General features: G+C 55.3%; 1 protein-coding gene across 1 annotated transcript in view; it reads left to right on the top strand.

Moving 5' to 3' along the window:
• CCDC33 (coiled-coil domain containing 33) overlaps window positions 1-20,929 on the top strand; it is a gene marked incomplete at its 5' end in the record, with an annotated part of 43,974 nt that overhangs the window by 5,502 nt on the left and 17,543 nt on the right. The window contains 9 exons of the mRNA XM_080394291.1: window positions 7,658-7,821; window positions 12,548-12,678; window positions 14,241-14,350; window positions 15,126-15,227; window positions 15,426-15,517; window positions 15,663-15,783; window positions 19,715-19,844; window positions 19,953-20,074; window positions 20,360-20,706. Of these exons, the coding sequence (XP_080250417.1) occupies window positions 7,658-7,821; window positions 12,548-12,678; window positions 14,241-14,350; window positions 15,126-15,227; window positions 15,426-15,517; window positions 15,663-15,783; window positions 19,715-19,844; window positions 19,953-20,074; window positions 20,360-20,706 (1,319 nt within the window). The remainder of the gene's footprint in view (window positions 1-7,657; window positions 7,822-12,547; window positions 12,679-14,240; window positions 14,351-15,125; window positions 15,228-15,425; window positions 15,518-15,662; window positions 15,784-19,714; window positions 19,845-19,952; window positions 20,075-20,359; window positions 20,707-20,929) is intronic.

The raw sequence follows: 20,929 nt of genomic DNA, 5'->3' as shown, positions 1-20,929 counted from the left end.
GTGACTTGTGGAGCTTCAACAAGTCTGGCAAAGGGGACCAAACCCGCTCCTGGCTCCACTGACACCGTGCTTTATCCCTCTGGATTCCCCATGGAGCCAAACAGCTTCCCTAGTAAAGCATGCACAGGTGCAAAGCCACTCGGTGTAACACAAGTCACAGGGACGAGCACAAAAGTTCCCCAGGAATAAAGACCACCTTTATTTTTTTAGCAGGATAAAGAAAGTAAAGCAGTGGCTCCTCAAGCACCGAGTGCATTTCGGGCACAGGGACCTGGGAGAGTCTGAGCCACAGCTGGACGCCTTTTGGCCCCTCTTTTTGGCAGGTTCAGGCTGGGGCTTCCTTAATGCATGCATGGGGGTATCTCGGGGTCCCTTCTCCTCTGGTCCCATGTGGATGACTGGCTGTGAACTGAACTGCACTAGCTCGCTAGCTCTGCTGCTTCTTGGTGGGGAGCAGTGCCCAACCCTGGCCTCTCCTGAATGCTTCAAATCAAACCCAGACCCGACTGCAAGCCTGGCTCAACCATCCGGCCGTGCCGAGGGGCTGGGGGATGGTTTTGGGCTGAGACATCACATTTCTGTGCGCCTGCAGTGGCAGGGCAAGGATGCTTGCACCGGGATGCGGATGCCCTCGTGATGTGCCCCATCTCACTGAGCAGTGTTGGTAGATAAAAGCTGCTGCCTTCCCATCGCCGGAGCAGCAGGGCTGGGGCAGAGGTCTCTGTTAGTGCGTGATGGATGGCGTGTGTCTCCTGTCTGTCCTCTGGCCAGCTCATCCATCACTCATCCCAGTGACAGCAGCTGTCACAGGGAGGGTGGCAGGGGTCCAGCCCTCTTCCCCAGCCTGCTGCCCTGACTGTAGGGTGAGGGGCTGGAGCTGCCTCGTCTCGCTGAAAGTCCAATGAGGCTGAAAAACAAACTTTGCCGGCAGGGCTCGCCCCAGGATGTGGGTGAGATGAATAACGCCGCTCCAGCGAACAATTTGTAGGGCTTTGAAAAGCTGTCAGCCCAGGGAGGAGTGTGCCTTGACGGGTTCATCAGGGACTTTGCCTTCCTCCAGCAACGCCCCGGCTCTCGGCATCCCTTGATCATCCCTGCTTCGTGCTGGAGGGAGCTGGAACCAAAAGGGGACCAGAGGCAAATGGCTTTGGGATACTGCTTGCATAGCTCAGATTTACTGAAAGGTTGGTTTTTTGGATGTGAAATGCATATTCCTAATGATATAATGCAAGGAATTTATATCCCCTATCATACCATCTGGGAGCTGAGGCTGCCCAGTTTGGTCCAAAAGTCTTGTTCTCTGCATGCTTCTCCCTACCCGGGTGGAGATCTGGCATGGAAATGGGCCAGTGCACAGCGGCGTTTCTCATTTTCTTAGCTAAAATGGAGAACAATCTTTTTGGGTTGAGAAGACTGATCCTCAAGAGGTTTTTCAGGCTGTGCCTCAATTTACTTGTCTGTAAAGCACAAACTCTTTGGATGCTCAGAGGAAACACAGGCAGGAGGAGAGGCTGCTAACTCTAATTCCTGCAATTTAAGTCATCATGTCCCTTTAAGTGTCAAATAACTGCCATGATGAGAAAAGCAAATGGGGTTAAAAAGAGAAAATTGCTCCTTTTTAAGAGGCTGGAGGGGGGGGGGGGGGGGAGGGGAAGGAGGAGGGGGGGAAATTGCACTGGTGCCACTGATAAATATAGAAAGTGTAAAACTCTCCTAATGGAGCAGATGAGGCGGTGCTGGGCTGCTGGCCCATTTAATTATTTGACAGGTGAATTGGGAGTTTTCTACAGAAATGGAAGGAAAATGAATTTGGCAATTTTTAGCCCAAAGGGGTTCCCAGCTGGCGGCAATGGGGGCTCCCCAGGGAAATCGGCTTGGAGTCGACATCCCTGCGTGCTGATGGGAGAGAGCATCCTCCCTCCCAGCGCCTCAAAACCACCCTGTGATCTCTAACGAGCTCCCGCAGGGTCCCCTAGAGGAAACAACTTGCTTAAAAATAATAATAAGAATATATCAAGCTCAGCCCAATTCCAAGGACAAAATCCCTTCCTTTCCCTGCTGCTGCCTTGGATATGGGAGCAGAGCAGCAGTGTCTGCCTGCAGCAATGGGGGTTACGGGAGCAGTGGGGAGGGCTGGGGCTGGCAGGATGAAATGATGAATAAAACAGTGTTTGCTTTCCTACATTGCTTTTCTTCCCCTTGCTTTTGTTTTGCTGGGGATCTGCTAAAGGGCTTTAACCACTCAGCTGTTTCTCCTTGGAGGATGGTTTGAACCTGCTGCATGAAGGTGTTGGGAAATACCCCTTGTAATACAATTGGGTTTGCTTCAAAAACGAGCTTGGGCTGCCTCGGGCCGTTGGTGGAGCTGAAGTTCTCCAACCATATGGCTGTTTATCTTAGGGCTGTGTTTTGAGCTGTGCTTGTCAGTCTAGAGCCTTTGCAGGGGGGAGGATACGCTTGCTGGCTCCTAGAAATGGAAACCATGTGTGTGCTGGCTCCTTCCATTTGGAAAGCTGATGGATTTTCCTTGCCTTGTGCACCCACTCTGTGTCATCCTAGAGGCTATTTTTTCAAGAGCGGGGGCTTCTCAGTCCAATGCTAATTGCAGGGGTCATTACAGGGGGACTGTGTTCTCCTCCCATCCCATGCCAAGCCACCTCAAGGCATCAGGGAGCAAAACCTCAGCAGTGTCTGAGCAAAGAGGGCGAAAGCATCCGCAGCTCGATCCAGCAGCATAACACCTTCCTGTGCTGCATCAGCAAACTATGGATGAGCTCACATGCCTTCCACTGGTGCAGGGAGATCACGGCATCGTGCGAAAGCCCCTTGCTTTGAAGGGGCAGCACCATGCTGCAGTTGCATCCCTGCTTGAAGGACCACGGTGCTGGGGATGCCCATCGGTGCAGCTCGGTGCTCCTCTTCCATGGGTGGGAGCAGGGGTCAGAGGAAGAAGAGCGCTGATACTGTTTTAATCTTCCTTTTAACTGTAATTGCGTTTGGCTGGCTCCCCCGAGCTTGTTCCGGGAGATGCATTTTTCCCAGCTAGATTGCTTTCCTTGTTTTGCTCATTGGAGACAGGCCGGGGCCTGTGTCATGCCAGCTATGCATTAATAGAGCCTCAAATGAGATTTCACAGCCTCAAATCTGATTAGCGCCGAGGCTCCGGTTGCTTTGGAGAGCGGGGCAGAGAGATAGAGATGAGGAGCTGTGATGCTTGGGGGGGTGGTGCAAACCCATGCAGATGTGGGATGTCACACTGTACCCTAACAGCCTGAGCTTGCAGGGACCATGGGGCAGCTGGGATGCAATGCATCACCCACCCCCAGAAAATCATGAACTCAGGATGCTGAATTGTCCCTCGCACAGCATATTGGGTGAAGGCTGGTCTGGGCATAGCAGCTGCATCCACTCACCCATCAGCTGCTGAGTCCTTGCTGTAAGCCCGTATTTCACCCTGGTTTGCTGCCAATGACATGTAAAATCTCCCTTCCCATACCAGTTCCCCTGTGCCCAGAGGTGTGTGCCTGCTCGCTGCTGTGATGGAGCTGATCACCTTCTAGCTGGCTGCTCGGCCCCGTTCTGTGGCATCCCTGGGGCTCTTGGTGTGCTCTTACATCCCAAAGCTCTGAGGTCCAGCCCTGAGAGATGGCTAGATCTGCCAGGATGCCCCAAGGGACACCTGGGGACCGAGCATCCTCAGGCTGGCCTGGCTCCAGCATGTCCCAGCTATGCTCCAGCCCTCCCTCATGTTCAGACATGAACACAGGGCACAGAGCTGGAGGTGTAACTGGTGGCCCGATCCTGCCGCTTGTTTAAAGCCAAGTGGCACTTTATTTCCCATCCTCTGGGCTGCCAGGGGAGGGGAAGCAGCTTGCTGGTGTTTAGCTGCCATAAGGAAGCTTGAAAGGAGCCTGGGGAGACATCACATAGGAAAACTCACACCAGCCCCAGTCCATCTTCACTCATGGAGCCTACTATTATTTTATGAAGTCTCAGGAGGAGGATAAAGCCGACACATTCCAAACAGCTGCTCGTAAATTGCCAGGGGCAGGGAGGAGCTCAGGGCTGCGAACGCTCCTGCAGTAGAAGAGTGGGTCCCCGCTCCCGAGGCAGCATTGCTCCTGGCTTTAGCTGGACCTGGGGTGCTTGTGGGGCTCACTACAAAGGACCAGGAGGGTCCCAGTCCTTCCATGGTAGGCCAGGGGCTGGTGTCTTCTCATGCAGAGCAGCAGTGCATCGTCCCAAGGTGCATGGGCAGGGCTGTGCTTGGGGCTGCGGAGGTGAACGCTGCAGGTGTACAACCCCAAGGCACTCACCTCCGGTCTTGTGCCGTCCGGTGCACCAGAGAAATCAAAATCCAAGGAGAACCCAACAAGCACCGCCCTTCTGCCAGAGGGATGATGCAGCTGTGGTCTCCAGCTGTGGGCAGGGCCCAAGCTGGGATGGAGGAGCCCCCACAGTGCCATGCCTGGGGGTCCCTGCTGGCTCCCAGCCTGGGCTGTCCTCCCTGAACTAAACGCCGGGCTCTTGAGGCTATTTATGTCTTGTCAGCTCGCAGCCAGAAGCAATTTAATCTTGGCTGAGCGCTGCTGTAGAGGAGCTGCCTGGGCCCCAATGCTTTTTTCGAGATGATAAAGAGTTGATAGAAAAACAAATTACAATGATGGCAGCTCAGGCACCGTTAATCAACCTCCCCGCAACATTGCAGTGTGGATAATTAATAATCATCCTTAAGGATGCTTTAAGGGTGGCTTGGGGTTAAGGTGTTGCGTGGGATCAGGGCAGCGGATTGTGTTGAAATGCTCAAGATGCTCCACAGGAGTTGGTGATGCTCCAAGGGAGCTCAAAATGTTTTGAATGCGGTGTCCCCAGCTGAGACCCTTGGGGACATGGGAACTTTGTTTGTTCTCCACCTCCGCAAGCTACAGGTTGCAAACTACTGGGTGAGAGCGCCTGGTTTGGCAAGGACAGAGAAGTTTTGCTTCCCACTGAGTAAGAGAGCTGAAAAAGAAGCGTGGGCTCTACCTGGAACCACAGGCGCCCTCCTTTCTGGAAGAAATACTGAATTTCCTCCTGGCTTTGAGTAGTGACTGGAGGGTTTTTTTGGTAGTTAATCACAGCCTTGCTGAGGGTTTCATGTACCAATTGCCTGCAAAGCCTGGCATTGTTCACACCTGCTATTTTTAAAATGTTTTTTTCTCCTGCTGAGTTTTACTTAGCTTAACTGCTTGTGAATTTTCTATTAAAACTGCTCGCTAATTATCATGCTGTAACCATTGCTAGCGGTAAAACCTACTTGTTTTTTTAGGGAGACGTAAATGTTAGTGGTGGGTATGAAGATGTGCTAAGAAACCTGCTTCTGTTATGCAGAATGTGAAAGAAAATAGGGGAAAACATAGGAAAATGTCCCAAAATAGTGATCTGGAGCTGTAAATAAGGGTGTGGTGCGGGACAATGATCCAGCTGAGGGCCCGGAGACCACCGCAGGAGAGCTCCATCAGCAAGCTGGGAGGTGTCCATGCAATTCAAAGCAAGGTTGTTTCCCAGCTCTGCCAGCTGGAATTCCTCTGGATTGAGTTTTTAGTGAGTATTTGGGGTGCAAATATTAAAAATCCAGGGCCTGAAGAGATGGTCTCTTGAAAAGAGAGAGAGGTCTCCAGGGGGAGCATTGCTGCCTGCCCTGCCTGCAGACCCAGCACTCTGCCTCTTCAAAGCCCCCAGTCCCCCTTGCCCTCCCTCTGTGATGCAGCTTGTGTTGATACAGCCCAGGGGTCCTAAACCCGAGCCTGTGCTTTCCTCCTCCTTTCCCCAGCTCCATCCTGCAGTTGTCCTCTTTGCTGGTGCTGGGGTGGGGCAAAATCATGCTTGCTTGCTTGCTTTCTTCTTTTTTTTTTTTTTTTTTTTTTTTTAGGGTAGTGTTTATGCTTTTCCACATGCTTTTGGGGTGCAGGGAGAGCTCGGGTGCTTGGGCAGGGTGTGGAGCAGCTCTGGCTGCCAGCAGGGTGAGACTGTGCCTGTGGGGAGTGACTTGATGGGTAACATCCCACATCAGGTCAAGAAACCCTGTAATTTCCCCTCTCCATCAGCATCACTGGGCAGGGGGATAATTGCCACAGGGCTGGAGCTGAGGTGAGTTTGGGATCCTTCTCCCCGTTCCACTCTGCTGGTTGGGGAATCCTCCCCTACCTCGTGTTTCTGTTCCTTCAGTGCCGCTTTCTGGCTGTCACGGATCTAAGCCTGTCCCCAGCACCCAGCCCCGAGCCCCAGCTGGCTTCTGAGCTGACAGCAAAAAGCTAAGCTGGAGGAAAAGCAGATTTAAATGTTTTTTCTAGGTTGTTGGTGCTCAGAGCACCCAGGTTTCCACCCCACGAGCAATCCTTGGGTTGGGCTTGTTACCCCCCATAGTGGCAGGTCACCTCACCGCTGCCAAGCCCATCACTGCTGCAGCTGGGCAGCCTCAGGACAGACAAGGGAGAGGGCTTAGGACAAACCAGCCCCTCATTACCCTGTTTTGGAGGCAAAGCCACGTGTCGGAGGGGATTTGCAGGCAGTGGCTTTGAGAAGCCCGCAGGGTGGTCGCTGGGCTGGAGCTTTTGCTTCAGCCCCAGGAGCTCAGAAGGATGGATGCATGGAGGGTTTGCTTTGCAGGGTCTGAATCGGTGCGGGGTGGGTTTAACCCCTTGTAGCCACAGCCCTATGCAGTATCAGATGCATCAAAGCTGCCCGAAACGGTGGCAGGGTGAGGCCACAGGCAGTGGGGGACGGGGGACGGCACTGTCTCTCACTTGGACAGGGTGTGATGGGTGCGGGGAAGGTCCCCCGTGAGTGAGGAGCGGCAGCTTGCGGCTCTGCTGTGCCTTATCACATCAGCTGGTGGGAATTAATGAGCTGGGGTGGGGGGAGCTGCCGTGCTCTCCCCTTTTCCCCCCAGACTGGGCTGAGATCCCAGTTCCTGTGGAGTCCCTATAAATTGCAGAATTGCCTGGGGTGGTGAGAAGAGGGAGCAGGGGGGCGACAGGGGCTGGGGAGGGTTGTTTGCAGGTCAGAGGGCCATGGGGGAAATTGAGGTGCTTTAGACGGTTAATCCCTGTTCTGGTGACCTGGCTTGGGGTCTTTGGTTGGGCCGTGGCATAGCTGGCCCCCATGGACCCTGCTGAGCAGGGCTGCTGGACTGCTTTCGCCCCATGCAGGATGTTGTCATGCTGCTGGGTGTCCTCCCAGCGAGCCCAGCACTCACGGTGGCCCTGCCATGGCATAGTGACATCCATGGTGCGGAGCCACAGCTGGGCACTGGGGACAGGGAAGAGGCAGCTGTGATGGGGATGTGCCATGGATGCCATCTCCCCAGCTTGTTCTCCCTCGTCTGGGCTCTCAGCATTAGCAAAGCTCTTGGGGACTGGCTTGGGTGATGGAGACGTGCTGGGGATACCATCTTCCCAACTTGTTCTCCTCCATCTAGGCTTTCAGCATTGAACAGGGACTGCGGGGACAAGTCTGGGTCATGGGAATGTTCTGGGGACATCATATCCCCCATCTGGGCTCTCAGCATCCAGCTGGGGCCATGGGGACAAGGTTGGGTGATAGGGACATGCCTACAGCTTTGCAGGAGCAGCCAACCACCCCCAACCTTGACATCTCTCCCACTTGCTCCTGGCAGGTATCCAAGTCCCCCGCTGGGATGGAGGAGCCCGAGCATGTACCGGTGGCTGGTGAGGGACATGTGGCCCGCCTGGGGAAGGAAGCCATCACTGTCACCCTCCACAGTGCCAGCAACCTGCCGACCACACAGGAGGGCCGGGTGCCGTGTCCATACGTTGTTGTGTGAGTACCCAGCATCCACAAAGGGGACAACGGAGATTGTGGGGACACAGAGGAAGGGTTGAAGAGCTGTCACCCTATTGATAACTCTCTAAAAGCCTCAGGGATGGGGGGAAACCTCTTTAGCGGTGACATGCACAAGCATCACCTCCATGGGATGCTCAGTGTGGGGAGAGGAGCCAGGACTCTGCGCTGATGAGGGAAGGCAGGGAGTGGGGCACCTTGGCTCGCTGAAGTGTTGGGAAGAAAGCATTCCTAATATTGAAAGTATAAAATGATGTCAAAGAATCCACAGGGTAATGCTGCCTGGGTTTTAGGATGATATCACAATAAATAAAAGAGTGTTTTAATAAATAAAACAGGATGCTTGGGTAAGGAGAACTTGCCTCCTTATGCATTATGTATGTGCCAGGGGACTCAATTAGCCGGTCATGCTTTGGTCTGTGTTAAGAGGGAGGCCTCTCTGCTCGGCACTGCTGTGGGGTGAACCTGGGGTCCCAAAGAGCCCTTCCAGGAAGCAGAGAGGCTTTGGCATTGCTTCCCTGGAAAAGGGGGGAGAAAGCGGCTGCAGGTGGCTTTGGAGCTTCGTCTGGCTGCGAAATCTGGTTTCTCCAGGGCACCTCCCTGGGGCAGCGCCGGGCAGGCTGGTTGCACCAATGCCAGGGGACAGGGAGGCAGGGCTGGGGCTTGTCCGCTGGGGATGATCAGCAGCTAGGGCTGTGAAAGCCTGGAAACATCTGTGCGAGCGTGTAGGGCAAACTGTTGCTTGCTGGGCATTTTCCAGTGTAGAAACCCTGAGGTCTGTGGTGAAGGTGGTCCCAGGATCTGCCGGCATGGCACAATGTGCCTTTTCTCCATGGTGCCCAGCCGTGTTGGACATCCCAGAGACTCCCTAGCCAGGAGGGATGCAGCTCTCAGTCGTCAGGTTTTCAGCAGCCAGGGCTGGCTGGCACGTGGACTGGCAGCCTCCACTGCCACCCCTCCATCACCCCTTCCCCTTTTTCCACACCCCACACCCCCCACCCCCCCCCCATGCCAAGGACCCGCTCTCTGCCCTGACAGCCTGAGTAACGCCACGCAGGAGTTGTCTCTATTTCCATAAACCAATTATACCCAGTTGATCTCAGGAGATTTAAACATCAATATCCTAAATGATAGCACGAGGGTGGCGTGTGATTGTTGCATCTCTCTTTACATTCTGGTGCTGCTCCATCACCGCATTGCCATGGTAACGGGGGAGTGATGGAGGGAAGGGGAGGGTGGTATTAGGGATGCAGGACACATGAGGGGCCTTTTAGTAACCATAGTGAGGGAGCCAAGGCAGAAGGGAATCAGTTATTGTTTTTCAGGGCACTTGCTTTAGAAGGAGAGTAGCATGTTGCATTTAAAAGGTGGGTTTTTTACGGACGGGAAGGAGAAGCAGTTGGTTGATGTGCTGGGGGGGACGACCTAGTTGCAGCTGATCCCCCCGAAGCAGCTGGGTACCACCAGCAGCACCAGCCTGAGCTCAAACTGCCGGCACCCAGAGCGTCACCCCCCAAAACCAGGAGTGGGGTGAGAGGAGGGGAGCAATACTGCTCACGCCAGCCCTTTGTGGCTGTGCCCGGTCACTCACGCCCGGACTCAGCATCCCACAGTGCTCCATAGCTGTGTGCATTGCTTCCAGCTCTCGGTGCAGAGGACTGGGGAGGGAAGGGTTTAGAAGAGTGAATGTGAAAGACTTCAAGCAGCAGGAGAGCCCACACAGGCATACCGATGGGCTTTGGCTCATCCCTGCCCTGGAGAGGATGTTCCAGTGTCCCAGCAGCAGCTTGGTTCTGCTTCTTATCCTCTGATTGCTGAGCAAATCCCCACTCCCTGCTTTCAGGGGCACCCGTGGGTCTGCTTGGCATCTTCCTTTCACTCCCTCACACACACAGACAAATTGCTCCTGGACCAGCGTGATGCAGGGATGACCTTGGCGTGCCGGAGCCAGGTGTGTTTGCAATTAACCGCACAAAGCGCCTGGCTCTGGCTGGCTTCTCCTCTCCATTGAGGACTGTGGGCGGGTGAAAGTACCTCCTGGCTTCTTCCTTTCTGCTCTTCAGCACCAAGACAAGAAACTCAAGGTCGCTGCTGAATGTGCCGTCTGCTCCCAGCCTGGGGGATGGGGGCTCTGACGTCTGCCTGCCTGCGGGTGTGCCTGTGCAGGCAGTGGTCCTGCTTGTGGGGTGGCTGGGATGCTCCAGCTGGGAAGGGGTTAAGGTGTTGCTGCATGCAAAGCCTTTTGGCTCTGCAATGTGCCCAGAAATGAATCAGAGGCTCAGCTGATAGCCCCAGTGCAAGGGAGTGTGGGAAGTGGGACCAAGCGAGGTCTCTGGGGGCCCCCTCCTCACCCCAGCACCCAGCTTAGGTCATGGTGGCATGAAGATGGGTCGATCTGGGGTTATATAGAGGGTCAGGAGCAATGTAAAAATTGTGTTTCTCAAAGAAAAGGAGGAATTATAATTCTTCCTTTCTCATTTTGCATCTTTTCAGAAATTGCCCTTACACCTCTGTGACTTTTTTTCTCTGTATTTAATCACCCAAACTGAACCTGAGCCCCCCAGGCTCAGTGGGGCTGCATGGTGGGGGGCAGCATTGCCTTCCCCAGGACTGGACCCTCCAGCCACCACATCGGTAACAGCTGGGATGTCGGTTCTGCCAGCCGTGGCAGTGCTGCGTGGGATTTTTCTTCCCCGAGAACCAGGCACCTGCACCACTGCATTGCCTCTGCAGGGATGTCGGCCCCAAGAAATAACTCACCCTGTAGAGATAATAACTTCTAATCCTGGATAAATAAATATTTACGAGGGCTTGGCACAGCCCTGCCAAGCCCTTTGCTGGGCACCCGGGTGTCACACGCAGCGGGGTGGCTGCCTGACGCCATCCCCAAACACTGTAGCTGAGACACTAATGTATAATAACTCCCCAGGGGCGGCCGTCTTCATCTTTTATCTTTATCTTTTATCACAGCGGTGGGTGGCTGGGGCATCCCTGCATGGCAGAGCAAAGTGCCTGCCCTGGAGCGGGCGGGGAGGGATCTAGAGCATCAGAAGAGCATCTCTTGGTCTGTCCCAGCCGTGTCCTGCCCCGAGGCGTGCGATCTCGTGGGCAGCTGTCTGCAGCGCCTGCTTGCTGGAGACCCCATCTCCTGCCCCACCAGTGGGTCTGAAGCTGGCTGGGGTGAGGAGGAGACATCAAACCACATCTGCTCTCTGCTGATCCTGCTGCCCCCGGCCTATTAATTTGATTTTGAAGCACATCCCCATGTGTTGTACTGTTGCGGATTGTTTTCTGCCCTGCCCCCCCCCCCCCCCCCCCCCACTTCACAGCCCTTTTTGAATGCTCTCTCATCCTTAGGCAAGTCTATAATGAAGGGGGCCCAGAGCAGCCAGTTGTCACCCTCCTCCTCCTCCTCCTACCCCCCAGCACAGGTCTGGCTTCATTCGGACTCTGAGCACGTTGCTGATCAAGCAATCCCCCACAGAGCTCATTACTGGAGAGCCGATTTCCTACAGCCCCTCCACAAGAGTGCCAGCCCGATGCTAATTCCCACCTGCCAGAGCTGGCCGGCTCGGCTCCATCCCTGAGGGCTTCTCTGGAGCACAGGACATGGATGTAGCATGGCTGAGGGTCTGAGAGGGTGGCTGGGAGTGGATGAAGGTCCTGCAAGCATAGAACATCCTCTGATCAGGCTGGGAGGAACCTGCTTGTCCCACCACTACCTGGAGCTGACCCTACAGCTAGAAGGACCTTAATCATCTCCTCTCCCCCAAAGCTGGGGTCTCCAGCTCCCAGGGAGTGGCAAAGTGCCACCATCTGCTTTCAGTCACTACAGTGTGCTAGTAACCTCTCCCTAAGAGCCATGTTGGCTTTGCTCCAGCAAGAACTTTCCTGGAGGAGCCAGCACTAGACACTTTATCATCTCAACATGCAGAGCAACCCACTGACAGGGCTGGGACATCTGCGTCATGTTGGCCTGACACCACATCACCATCCCCCTGCACTCTGATCAGGGATGGAGAGGACCTGAGGTCACCACAACACCAGGCAGTGGGTCTCTGCTGTGGTCTTGGAACTCCCAGGATAACGCCAAGTGTTTTGCTGGGCAGCAGAGACCCCCCTAAAAGATCTGCCAGCCCCCTAATGGGCAGGGACATTATTATCATTAGCCAAGCTCATGAGTAGCTGATGATCAATTGATAAAAGTGGGAGGGACAGCCCCAAAACAGCCCTGATGGTGATGGCCCTGCACCAGCCTGGGTGAAGAATTACCCAGGGCCCATAGCTGCTAAAACTGCTGTAATTATTGCTCAGCCTCGTTACGTGTTGATTTTAATGACAGCAGTTGTTAACATTCAATCTTCTCTCTCCTTTCCCAGAAGCCTCCTCCCTGTCCCTTCATCAATACAGTGGATAATTAGCCTCTGGGGTCTGAAATAGCCTTTTGGATAAAAAGAGCTACAAACCCCGTCACTGGAGGCTCAGCAGGATCTGGCAGCCTGGAGTAAAACTGGCCCTGGACCCCCAGTGCAGCCCCCCAGAGCCAGGGCAGAGCTTTTCTGAGGGTGGCAGGAGGGTGGGCTGCCTGCTGTCAGATGCACCGAGCAGGACCAGTGCTCATCCCTCTCCCAGGCCCAGCTCCCCACTGACATATTCCCCTTCCTCACCCAGTAACTGGCCTGTCTTGCTTCCCTTTTCCTCCCAGTAAGACCAGCAGAGGGGATGAGCAGGAGCAGAAGCCGAAGGCTACTCGTGCAGCCTCAGTGCCCACCCACACACCCACCTGGGAGGAGGAGGTGACGGTGGAAATAGATGCTGAAGATGCAGGCTGGGCAGGTGAGAGCATTGGAGGACCATGGGAACAGGGATGCTGAGGACCGGGACACAGGACTCAGGTATGACCAGGAGGGACATGCCCCCAGATATGGTGCTGCGGGATGGGGCAAGTGACAGTGCTGAGCTCGGAGCATCCTCCAAAGCATCCCATGGGAATCAGCATCGGGGCAGCCCTCCAAAACTTTCCCTGCTGCCATCCCAACGCCTTGTATTGGTTGGACCCACATAATGATGCTGTTACTCCCCACACAGGGCTGCTAAGTCTGTAATTGTAAACCCGTGGCATTAGGGGCCAGGGTTTGATTATAATCAGACTGTTGCAAAACAAACTGTGGGAGCCAATCTTCACATCATGCCTAATCCCATCAGGCCCTGACCTAAATGAAATTGAGGAGCTTTTGGTGTACTTTGGACCTGTCCCGTGTGGTACCGGGAGGGATGTGGGGATGGGACCTCCAGCCCTGTTCATCCGTCTCCCAGAATCCCCCAGATGTTTGGAGATGGTCATCCTCCAAACCGTCAGACCAGAGCTGTCATTTCAGAAGCAGCTCACACCTTTGCTTGCCCAGAAACATGGGGTCTACCCTTTTCTTGCTCAGAAATAGTTTCCATCAGCGGGGCTGCTGAGTGTAATCTGTCATCGGTGACGACTAGCAGAAAAGCCACTTGTCTCTCGCACAACCCCAGAACATTTTCCCTGGTGCTCTTTCCCCAAGGTGCTGGGAGAAAAAGAAAATCTCCATATAAATCGAGCACTTGCTGAAAAGCATGAGCTCAGGGAGGAGCACGCACTTGCTTAGCCCATCATCTTTGTTCTGGGGACACACAGGACCTGTGGCATCACCAGGTTGGCCAAGCAGGAGTTAAGGCGGGTGCCTCGCAGTATCATTAAGCTGGGGGAAGGGAAGCCCAAGTCTTGATGGCAGCATAAAGAGAAGGCGGTTTTCCCTTCCATCAGCTCCTTTTTTTTTTCTGATAAAAGGCTCCTGCTCATGCTTGTCAACTAAATTGCAGCTTTGCTTTAAATTAAGGGAAGAGCTGGAGGTGCTAGTGCCCGTGAAGGTGATGTTGCCATGCCAGGGGACAGACCGGACAGCCCTGAGAGGGCAGATGCCATGGTGGCAAGTGGCCTCAAAACCCCCGGTGGGCTGCGGGCTGACCCCGGGGCAGGGGGAGCTCAGGGAAGGATGTCACCCCCTGCAGCTGAGTGGGGTGGGTTGGAGGCAGGGAGGTGGATTAGATGGATCAGTGGGAAATCCCAGGTTCTTAGATGGGAATCTGCATTGTTGCCGGTTGTTCAGGGGCTTTGCTTTCTTGGGGATGCCTGGGACATGTTCTTGATGTCTCCTTGAGATGTATGCATATAAACCCAGGATGGGTGTAAATCCTGCCCATGTCTACCCCACCATGACCTGCGAGGGGAAGGGGCTGCTGAAAATGAATCAATGCCTTCTGGCCCTTCTTCACCCAGACCTTCCCCTGAACATCTCCCCCTTGCTTCGCCTGCTCCCCTCTTCCACAAACCCTGCAGCCAGCCCCACAGCCGACCCTCTCCCTTCCAGCCCTGACTCTCATCGTGGCAGACAAAGCCACCAAGGAGGCGTTGGGGACCTTCCACTTGCCAGTGAGGCATCTCCAGCCCTTCCAGCCCCACCACTGCAAGCTGGTTCTGGTAGGTACAGCACCTGCCCCTCCATCCTGCTTATTCCTGCTTACAACTTTGCTTTGCACCAGCTGTAGCTGCGGGCTGTGGGCAAAGGGAGCCTTGTGTAATGGTGTAATCCCGGTGGGAAAACCGAATTTGGCAAGTCAAGGAAGGTGCTCAAAGAAGCTTGTGAGCTTCCTGCGAGGTGGGAACAAGGCAGGCGTTGTGCTGGGCCTTTTTCATCTCTCTCCAGTGGGAAAATGTGGAGGAAAAGCAATGGGATTGCAAGCTGGGAAGTGCTTTTGCCCTCAGCATCCTGTGCTCAGTTGACCCCTCAGCAGCTGTGGGGCCAGGCCATACGTCCAAGTGTTTGTTAAACAGGGGCTGCTGTGCATTCCTTAGTGAGGCAGGTACCCAGCCCCAGAGAGAAGCTGCTTCCTAAGCCCTTTGGTGGGGATTTCTCCATCCCAACATGTAAACAGTCCCAGGAACCTGGCTGACAGCCCCCTGTACAGCTGAGACCTGGCAAACTCACTCAGTACACCCCCCAAATCAGCCTCCCCTATGCTCTGGCTGGCAGAAATTAGTGTCCTCTTCCCTGCACAGAGATTGGGAGCAATTAAATATTTAAATGCAAAAAGATTTATTATATTGATCTTTTCCGGGAAGGCTCTAGGGAACAGTAAGCTTTAATTATCAGTTGGTGCTTTATTGTCAGTGATGGGCTGCCTGCGCGCCCAGTGCCCACATTTGGTGACCTTGACCCTTCCTCCTCCCACGGGTCACTCTTCTCCGCAAACAGCCAAGGACGCGGGACCCTGTGGGGACAGTCCTGCACACCACCATCATCCGCAAAGGGAGCTTCATCCCTCGCTGTGATGGATTCAGCTATGCAGCCTTGGAGGTGAGAGGTGGCCCTGGGGACAGGAGGTGGCAGCAGGGGTTTGCAGGGTCTGGGATGGACCAGAGCATCTCAACTCAGAGAGGATGCTGCTGCACGTTGTCTCCTGCTGTGGTGGATCTCATGCTGATTTAGGGCAGCTTCATTTCCCCCCCATTTGCTGTGCCCTCACCACTGACCCCCCCCACACACACTTCCCAGGTGCTGCTGCGGGGGCTGTCGGCCCCCCTGGCCAGCCCCCCTGGGGCCCTCGTCGCTGTGGCCAGAGTTGTGACCAATGTTCAGGAGTACAAGTGAGTGGTGACCATGGGGGGCTGCTGGTGATGTGGGTGGGCGGTGCTGGGTTTGGGACAATTGCCCCCTCCCACGGTACATGGCTTGCCGGGAATGGATGTGGCCCCACACATGCTGACTCTCCCCCTTTCCATCACTTCACAGGCACCGCATGGAGAAACATCCCATCTCCTGTCCTGGCATCAGTCCCACTACCATCACATTCCCAGACCCTCCAGCATCAGCCTTCAGTATCGCCCGAGCTGCCAACCATGGCTACCCACAGGTATGAGGCCGAGCATGGCCGTGGGGGTGCACGGGTCCAGCAGCATCCATCCCATCCAGGTACCAATGAGCATCTCTCCTTTGGCAGGGGGGCTGAGCACCCCTGCAGAGAAAAGCTTTAGGGGCAAAGCAATGCTTTGAGCATCAAAAACACGGTCCTCCTTGCCCTGCCTGCAGAAACCCACAGGCAGCACCTCATTTGTGTCTTGTCCTTCATTTTCCCCCCTGCTCTGCTCACGCCTCCGGCTTGAGTGCCGCCTCTCAAAGGCAGAGACCTTCTCCTCCCCGGCCTCAAGTACCGTGGGGAAAGCTAGCGACGCACAACTTCAAAATAGCTGTTGCCAGGGAAACATATGCTTTCAGCACCCGGCATCATCAGTGAGCAGGAGGAGGGCCCCCCTTTTGTTCCCGAGCCCTGCCAAAAATTGGCAAGGAGGGAGAGGCAGGGGACTGGAGGGATGCTGGGGCAGGGGGGAGGTGTGAGGGGGCAGCCAAGCCAGAAGCCAGCGTGAAGCTGCCGCCTCTCAAAACCAGGGCTGCTCCATCCCTTCACCTCTGAAAAGTGCCAGCCGAAAGCGTGGTGAGGGCAGATGTCCAGCCACCCCGAAAAGATGGATCCAGCTGGTCCCAAGTGCTGGCGGAGCACATGTTTCTCCATCTTGGTCCTTCTCCCCCGTGTGTTGAATTTTGATCGTCGGGGAGTGAAGCACCTTTGTACCAACATGTTCGGGGAGCCCATAAATAAAATATTACTTAGAGGAGACCAGCCAAATGCCAAGTCACCCACAAGGCAGTGAATTATCATAAAAATCACTAGTGCGTTTCATTCATTACAATAATTGTTGTTTTATTGCCCCCCTCTCCTTTTCCTCCCTGAGCTGTTCTTTGCAGGTGAGAGGCGGGGGGAGCACCGAGGACCCTCTGCTTTGGGTCTGCACCTGCCCTAGCCCCCCTGGAATCAGCACCCCCAGCCCCACCATGGCAGTGGGCTCAGGGTACGGGCTGCCCATGCCAGCTCTGGAGCAGATATTGCAAAAGAAATCCCCATGCTCTTGCCCCTGTGCTATCTTTTGGCCACCCCCCAGGATGCAGCACCCAGAGGCTGCAGTTTCTCAGCCAGAGCAAGGATATTCCACTCCTCTAAATGCAGCCAAAATGCATTTCCTTTGGATGTATATGGATAAATACACCCCCCACCCCACCCCCCACCCCGTGAAGCTGTGGTACCCAGGCGCTGGGCGAGCCCAAGCCAAGCCCCACAGCCCTGGCACAGGCGGCAGTGCCAACACGGAGCTGTGGGAGCCCAACACAAGAGGACAAGTGATTAAACCCGGCCATCTGGCCTGCATGCACGCTGTTGCCTCCTCCTCTCCTTCTCCTCCTCCTCCCCTCCGTGCCCACATGGCTCTGTCTGTCTCTGCACATCGCTGAGGATGCTCTCCCTGGGGATGCACAGACAGGTTGCCCTGGGGAGCTGCGTAATCCCCATCCGCTCTTTCCTCCCATCTCCTGCCTCAGTTTCCCCACACGTAGGATGCGCCTCCTTCCCGGGGAGGATGTTCTCCTAATGCCTAGGAGGAAAGCTTAAGGGGGAGGCTGGGAGGAGGAGGAGGAGGGAACGTTGCTGCTCCAGTTCCAGAGGTTAATGGCTTTCCCTGAGTGAACTCCTGGGCAGGCTAATCGGATTCGATAATTCTGCCAGCCCAGCGTGTCCTCTCGCCTGTCGGTTCCCATCAGCATCTGCAGACAACAGCACTTGGGTTCACCTTCAGCAGGGCACCCCTCATACTTCTCTTACTTAGGGGGGTTTTGGGTTCCCCAGTTGCTAACCTTTCCCTGCCTGGCCAGGGGTCTGGAGACCTGGTCTTCCTGGCCAGGACTTAGCTGAGACCTGCACAGAGCCACCTGTAAGAGTGTTGGGTGCTCTCCTTGGGTGCTCCTGTTGAGCCAACAGCCCCTTTCTCACCAAAAGGGATGGGTTTGGACACACTGGTGCAATGGCAAATCCACGGGGCGGATGGGCACTGGGCTGTGCCTCCTACAGAAAGCCACGCTGCGTCTGTCCTCCAAGCACCAAGCTCAAACCTCTCTACCATAAATCTCCTTTTGGGTTCTTTCCCTTGGGGACCCTCCAGCTTAACCCACGTATCTGGAGCTTCTCACTCTTCTGGGGTCTGCACCATCTGGACAGGCAGCCGTGAGGACCAGGGGATGGCCCCATCCCCTGGGAAGGCAGGGGAGATGCTGTGGGCTTGGCCACCTCTACCCCTCCTCATGCCAATGATGCTGCCTTTGAATCAGCTCTCAGCAGATGAGCTGGGGTAGCCAAGGAGGATGAAGGCGTCTCCTTGCTCCTCCTCCTCCTCCCCATCCCCTTTGTTGTTTCTCCAGGTGGCCCTTGGCAGAGGCGGTTGCTGTGCCAAGATGTCTGCCCAAATCAGTGCATCAGCTCTGATGCCCTGGTGCAGAGCATCCATCTGTCCCGCCAAGCCGGTGGGAAGCAGCCTGGACCCAGCAAGCACTCCTGCCCCACCCCCCACAGCCCCCAAAATCAGGGGGGGAAATCAGGAACGACATCTCCCATCCCTGTCCCGGTGAGAGGAGCCATGTGGGCTCGGGACCTCCGGCAATTGGGGTCAAATTAACAATATGCTCCCACATTTGACTTTTCCCTTCCCTGCTGAGTCTGAAATGGCACCGTCTCACAGCGCCTTGTACAGGTGGATGCCAGGAAAAGTAACTGGAGGCGGTGTTCAGTGCTTTTTAGATTTTTCCCTCCAAAATTGGGCTTTCTGAGGCTGATGAAACAGCCCCGTGGGCTGGGATGCAGGCTGGGAAAAGAGAGGAGCGACTGGAGAGGGCTGAGCCAGATCCAGCTGCTGGGAGCTGCCCCAGTCTGTATAGGTTTTCCATAAGGACTTACAGGCACAGACTGGGCTCCCTGCAGTCAAAGCAAGCTGCATCCCAGCTGAAAACCCCAGCTGACGCTAGGGAGCCCCTGACAAATTCCCAGCCAAGAGAGCCAGCCCAGTGCTGAGCCAGCACTAAGCGCTGCCCAGTGCAGCCCGTTGCGGAGGTGTTCTTGGCTCTGAAGCATCCCAGCCCCGCGCTCCCCTTGCTAACAGCTCCCAGGGCTGGGTAATGCACCGTTGCGGGTCTCTGAGGTGAGTAATGCCCATTAGCATCCCCAAACATGAGCAGGGGAAGACCCTCCTCAACCAAGCATAAATGTGCTGATGCAGAAAAGCCGATCGGCATCTCATCCCTGCGGGGCGATGCTGACCAAGGGGAGGGAGTAACAGCATTAAAAAGGAGCTGCTGTCAATAATTTCTCGACGTTGGGCAGCCAGTGTTAAGGCTGACCTTTGGAGAGCTGGCAGGGCTCTCCCAAGGTAAAGAGAAGCAGCTGCTGGCAGGGATGGACTGATGCCATTTCCGACGACAGATCTCGGCTCTGGGGATAAACATGTTGTCCACTGTTCAATATCTGTCAGGAGACCCAGATGTCACGCTTAGAAAAGGGTTTTGTGATGATATATGGACCCCAAAATCCTGTTTGGGCTTTCGGGGTCCATGGTTCATTGCAAAACTCTTTCCCAAGTGCAAGTGCCAGGTTGCCAGACAGATACCAAAAGGCTCGCCCCAGAGCAGCGCGGGTCATCCTCCAGGCTCTTCCCATGATGTTTTGAAGCATGGGGTAGTTGGTCCATGTGGTGTTTTCCTCCTCTGGCTCTGCGAGGGGGAAGCTTTTGGCAGGAATTAGCCAGAGAGAAGTAGCCAAGCTTGAAGACCCAGTGAAAGCCAGGGGTGGTATGCAGCTGCGCAGGCTGTGCTTTTTGTTACCCCACCTCTCCTCTCTCCCCTATCTATCTGCTTATTTATCTCTAGAGAGAGAAGGTATCTGAAGGAAAATTTTCCTGTTGTCTCCTAAGATGTCCCGACCAGCTGGACCCCCAGAGCAGCCAACCTGGGACACCTCCTTCCTCTTCCAAGGCCGAGATGTAGCCACCATCTTCTCCGAAGATACTGCCCTGGCAATAGAATATTATCCGTACAAAACCAGTGAGTTCAGGGTCCCCACCGAGGATGCTCTCCCTTGTCCCTGGGCTTGGCCAGGGGCAGGTCCTGGGCTGCCGTGCCCCCAGCCAGCTGCTCTCACCCCTTCCCCAGTGTGGGATGCTCCAGGCACCCTTGTTCCTGTGGGATACTCGGTGCTGCCCCTCACCAGCCACGTTTTCCGGGAGCTAGCGGCACAGAGCGGTGGGATGCGTGTGGATGGCCTCGCTGTGCAGGTAAGCCAGGAGCTTTGGGGTAACACTGGGCAGGCTGGCACGGTGATGGTACCTATAGGTGGTGATACCTATAGCTGCTGGGATGGTGAGATGGAGATACCACCTCTTCATCTGGGTGGGCCACCCGGCACAGAGCTCCCAAGCATCCCATGGGAGGCCAGGGTCTCTGCTCCAACCCACAGCCCTGTGCCTTCGGGTGGCATTTGGGTGATGTCAAAGGCACAAAGGGCTCCAGTAGAAACCCAGAGGTCAGTGCAGGCTGTGACCCTTCCTCTGCCTCCCCAGGGCACGGACCTCAAAACCACAACTGGGGCCACCCCAACCGTGGGGCTCTGCCTGCAGCTCCTTCGATCGGAGGTGAGATGCTGGGGAAGGCGAACCCCGAGGTGGGAGAAATGGGGGTGGGGTGGGAGGAATGGGGATGGGGTGGGAGATGGCTCTTTAGAGCTACCACCCTCTCTCCAAACCTCTCAGGGGGGGATCAGCCGGGCTGGGGCTGGGTTTTATCCCTTGCACCTGTTGTCTCAGAGCTCTGAACCACGCCACTGGGCAACTGAAAAAAAGTGGCATCGTTCTTGCTTTCACGTATCCATCATTTTCCCAGGGGTTTTGGCACATGCTTGTATTCCCAGGCAATCCTGACCAGAGGCAGCAGAGCAGGCAGGGCACAGGCAGGGTATCTGGGAGAGGCTGTTCACTGTCTCCATGTGGAGAAAGGCCAGGCTGGTTAACCGCAGTAACAAATGTCCAGCTGTCTTCATCCAGCATTTGTGGTCCCCAGAGATGTCACAGCAGGGAGGGAATTTGGCTGCTTTTCCTGGGGAGGAGGGAACCCTGCTAGCCCTTGGCTCCAGG

This window comes from Falco punctatus (genome assembly GCF_963210335.1).
Source record: "Falco punctatus genome assembly, chromosome: 7".
In the NCBI taxonomy this organism is placed as follows: Eukaryota; Metazoa; Chordata; class Aves; order Falconiformes; family Falconidae; genus Falco; species Falco punctatus.
Note: the sequence above shows the minus strand (reverse complement) of the source record. Positions and strands in the feature narration are given on the sequence as shown.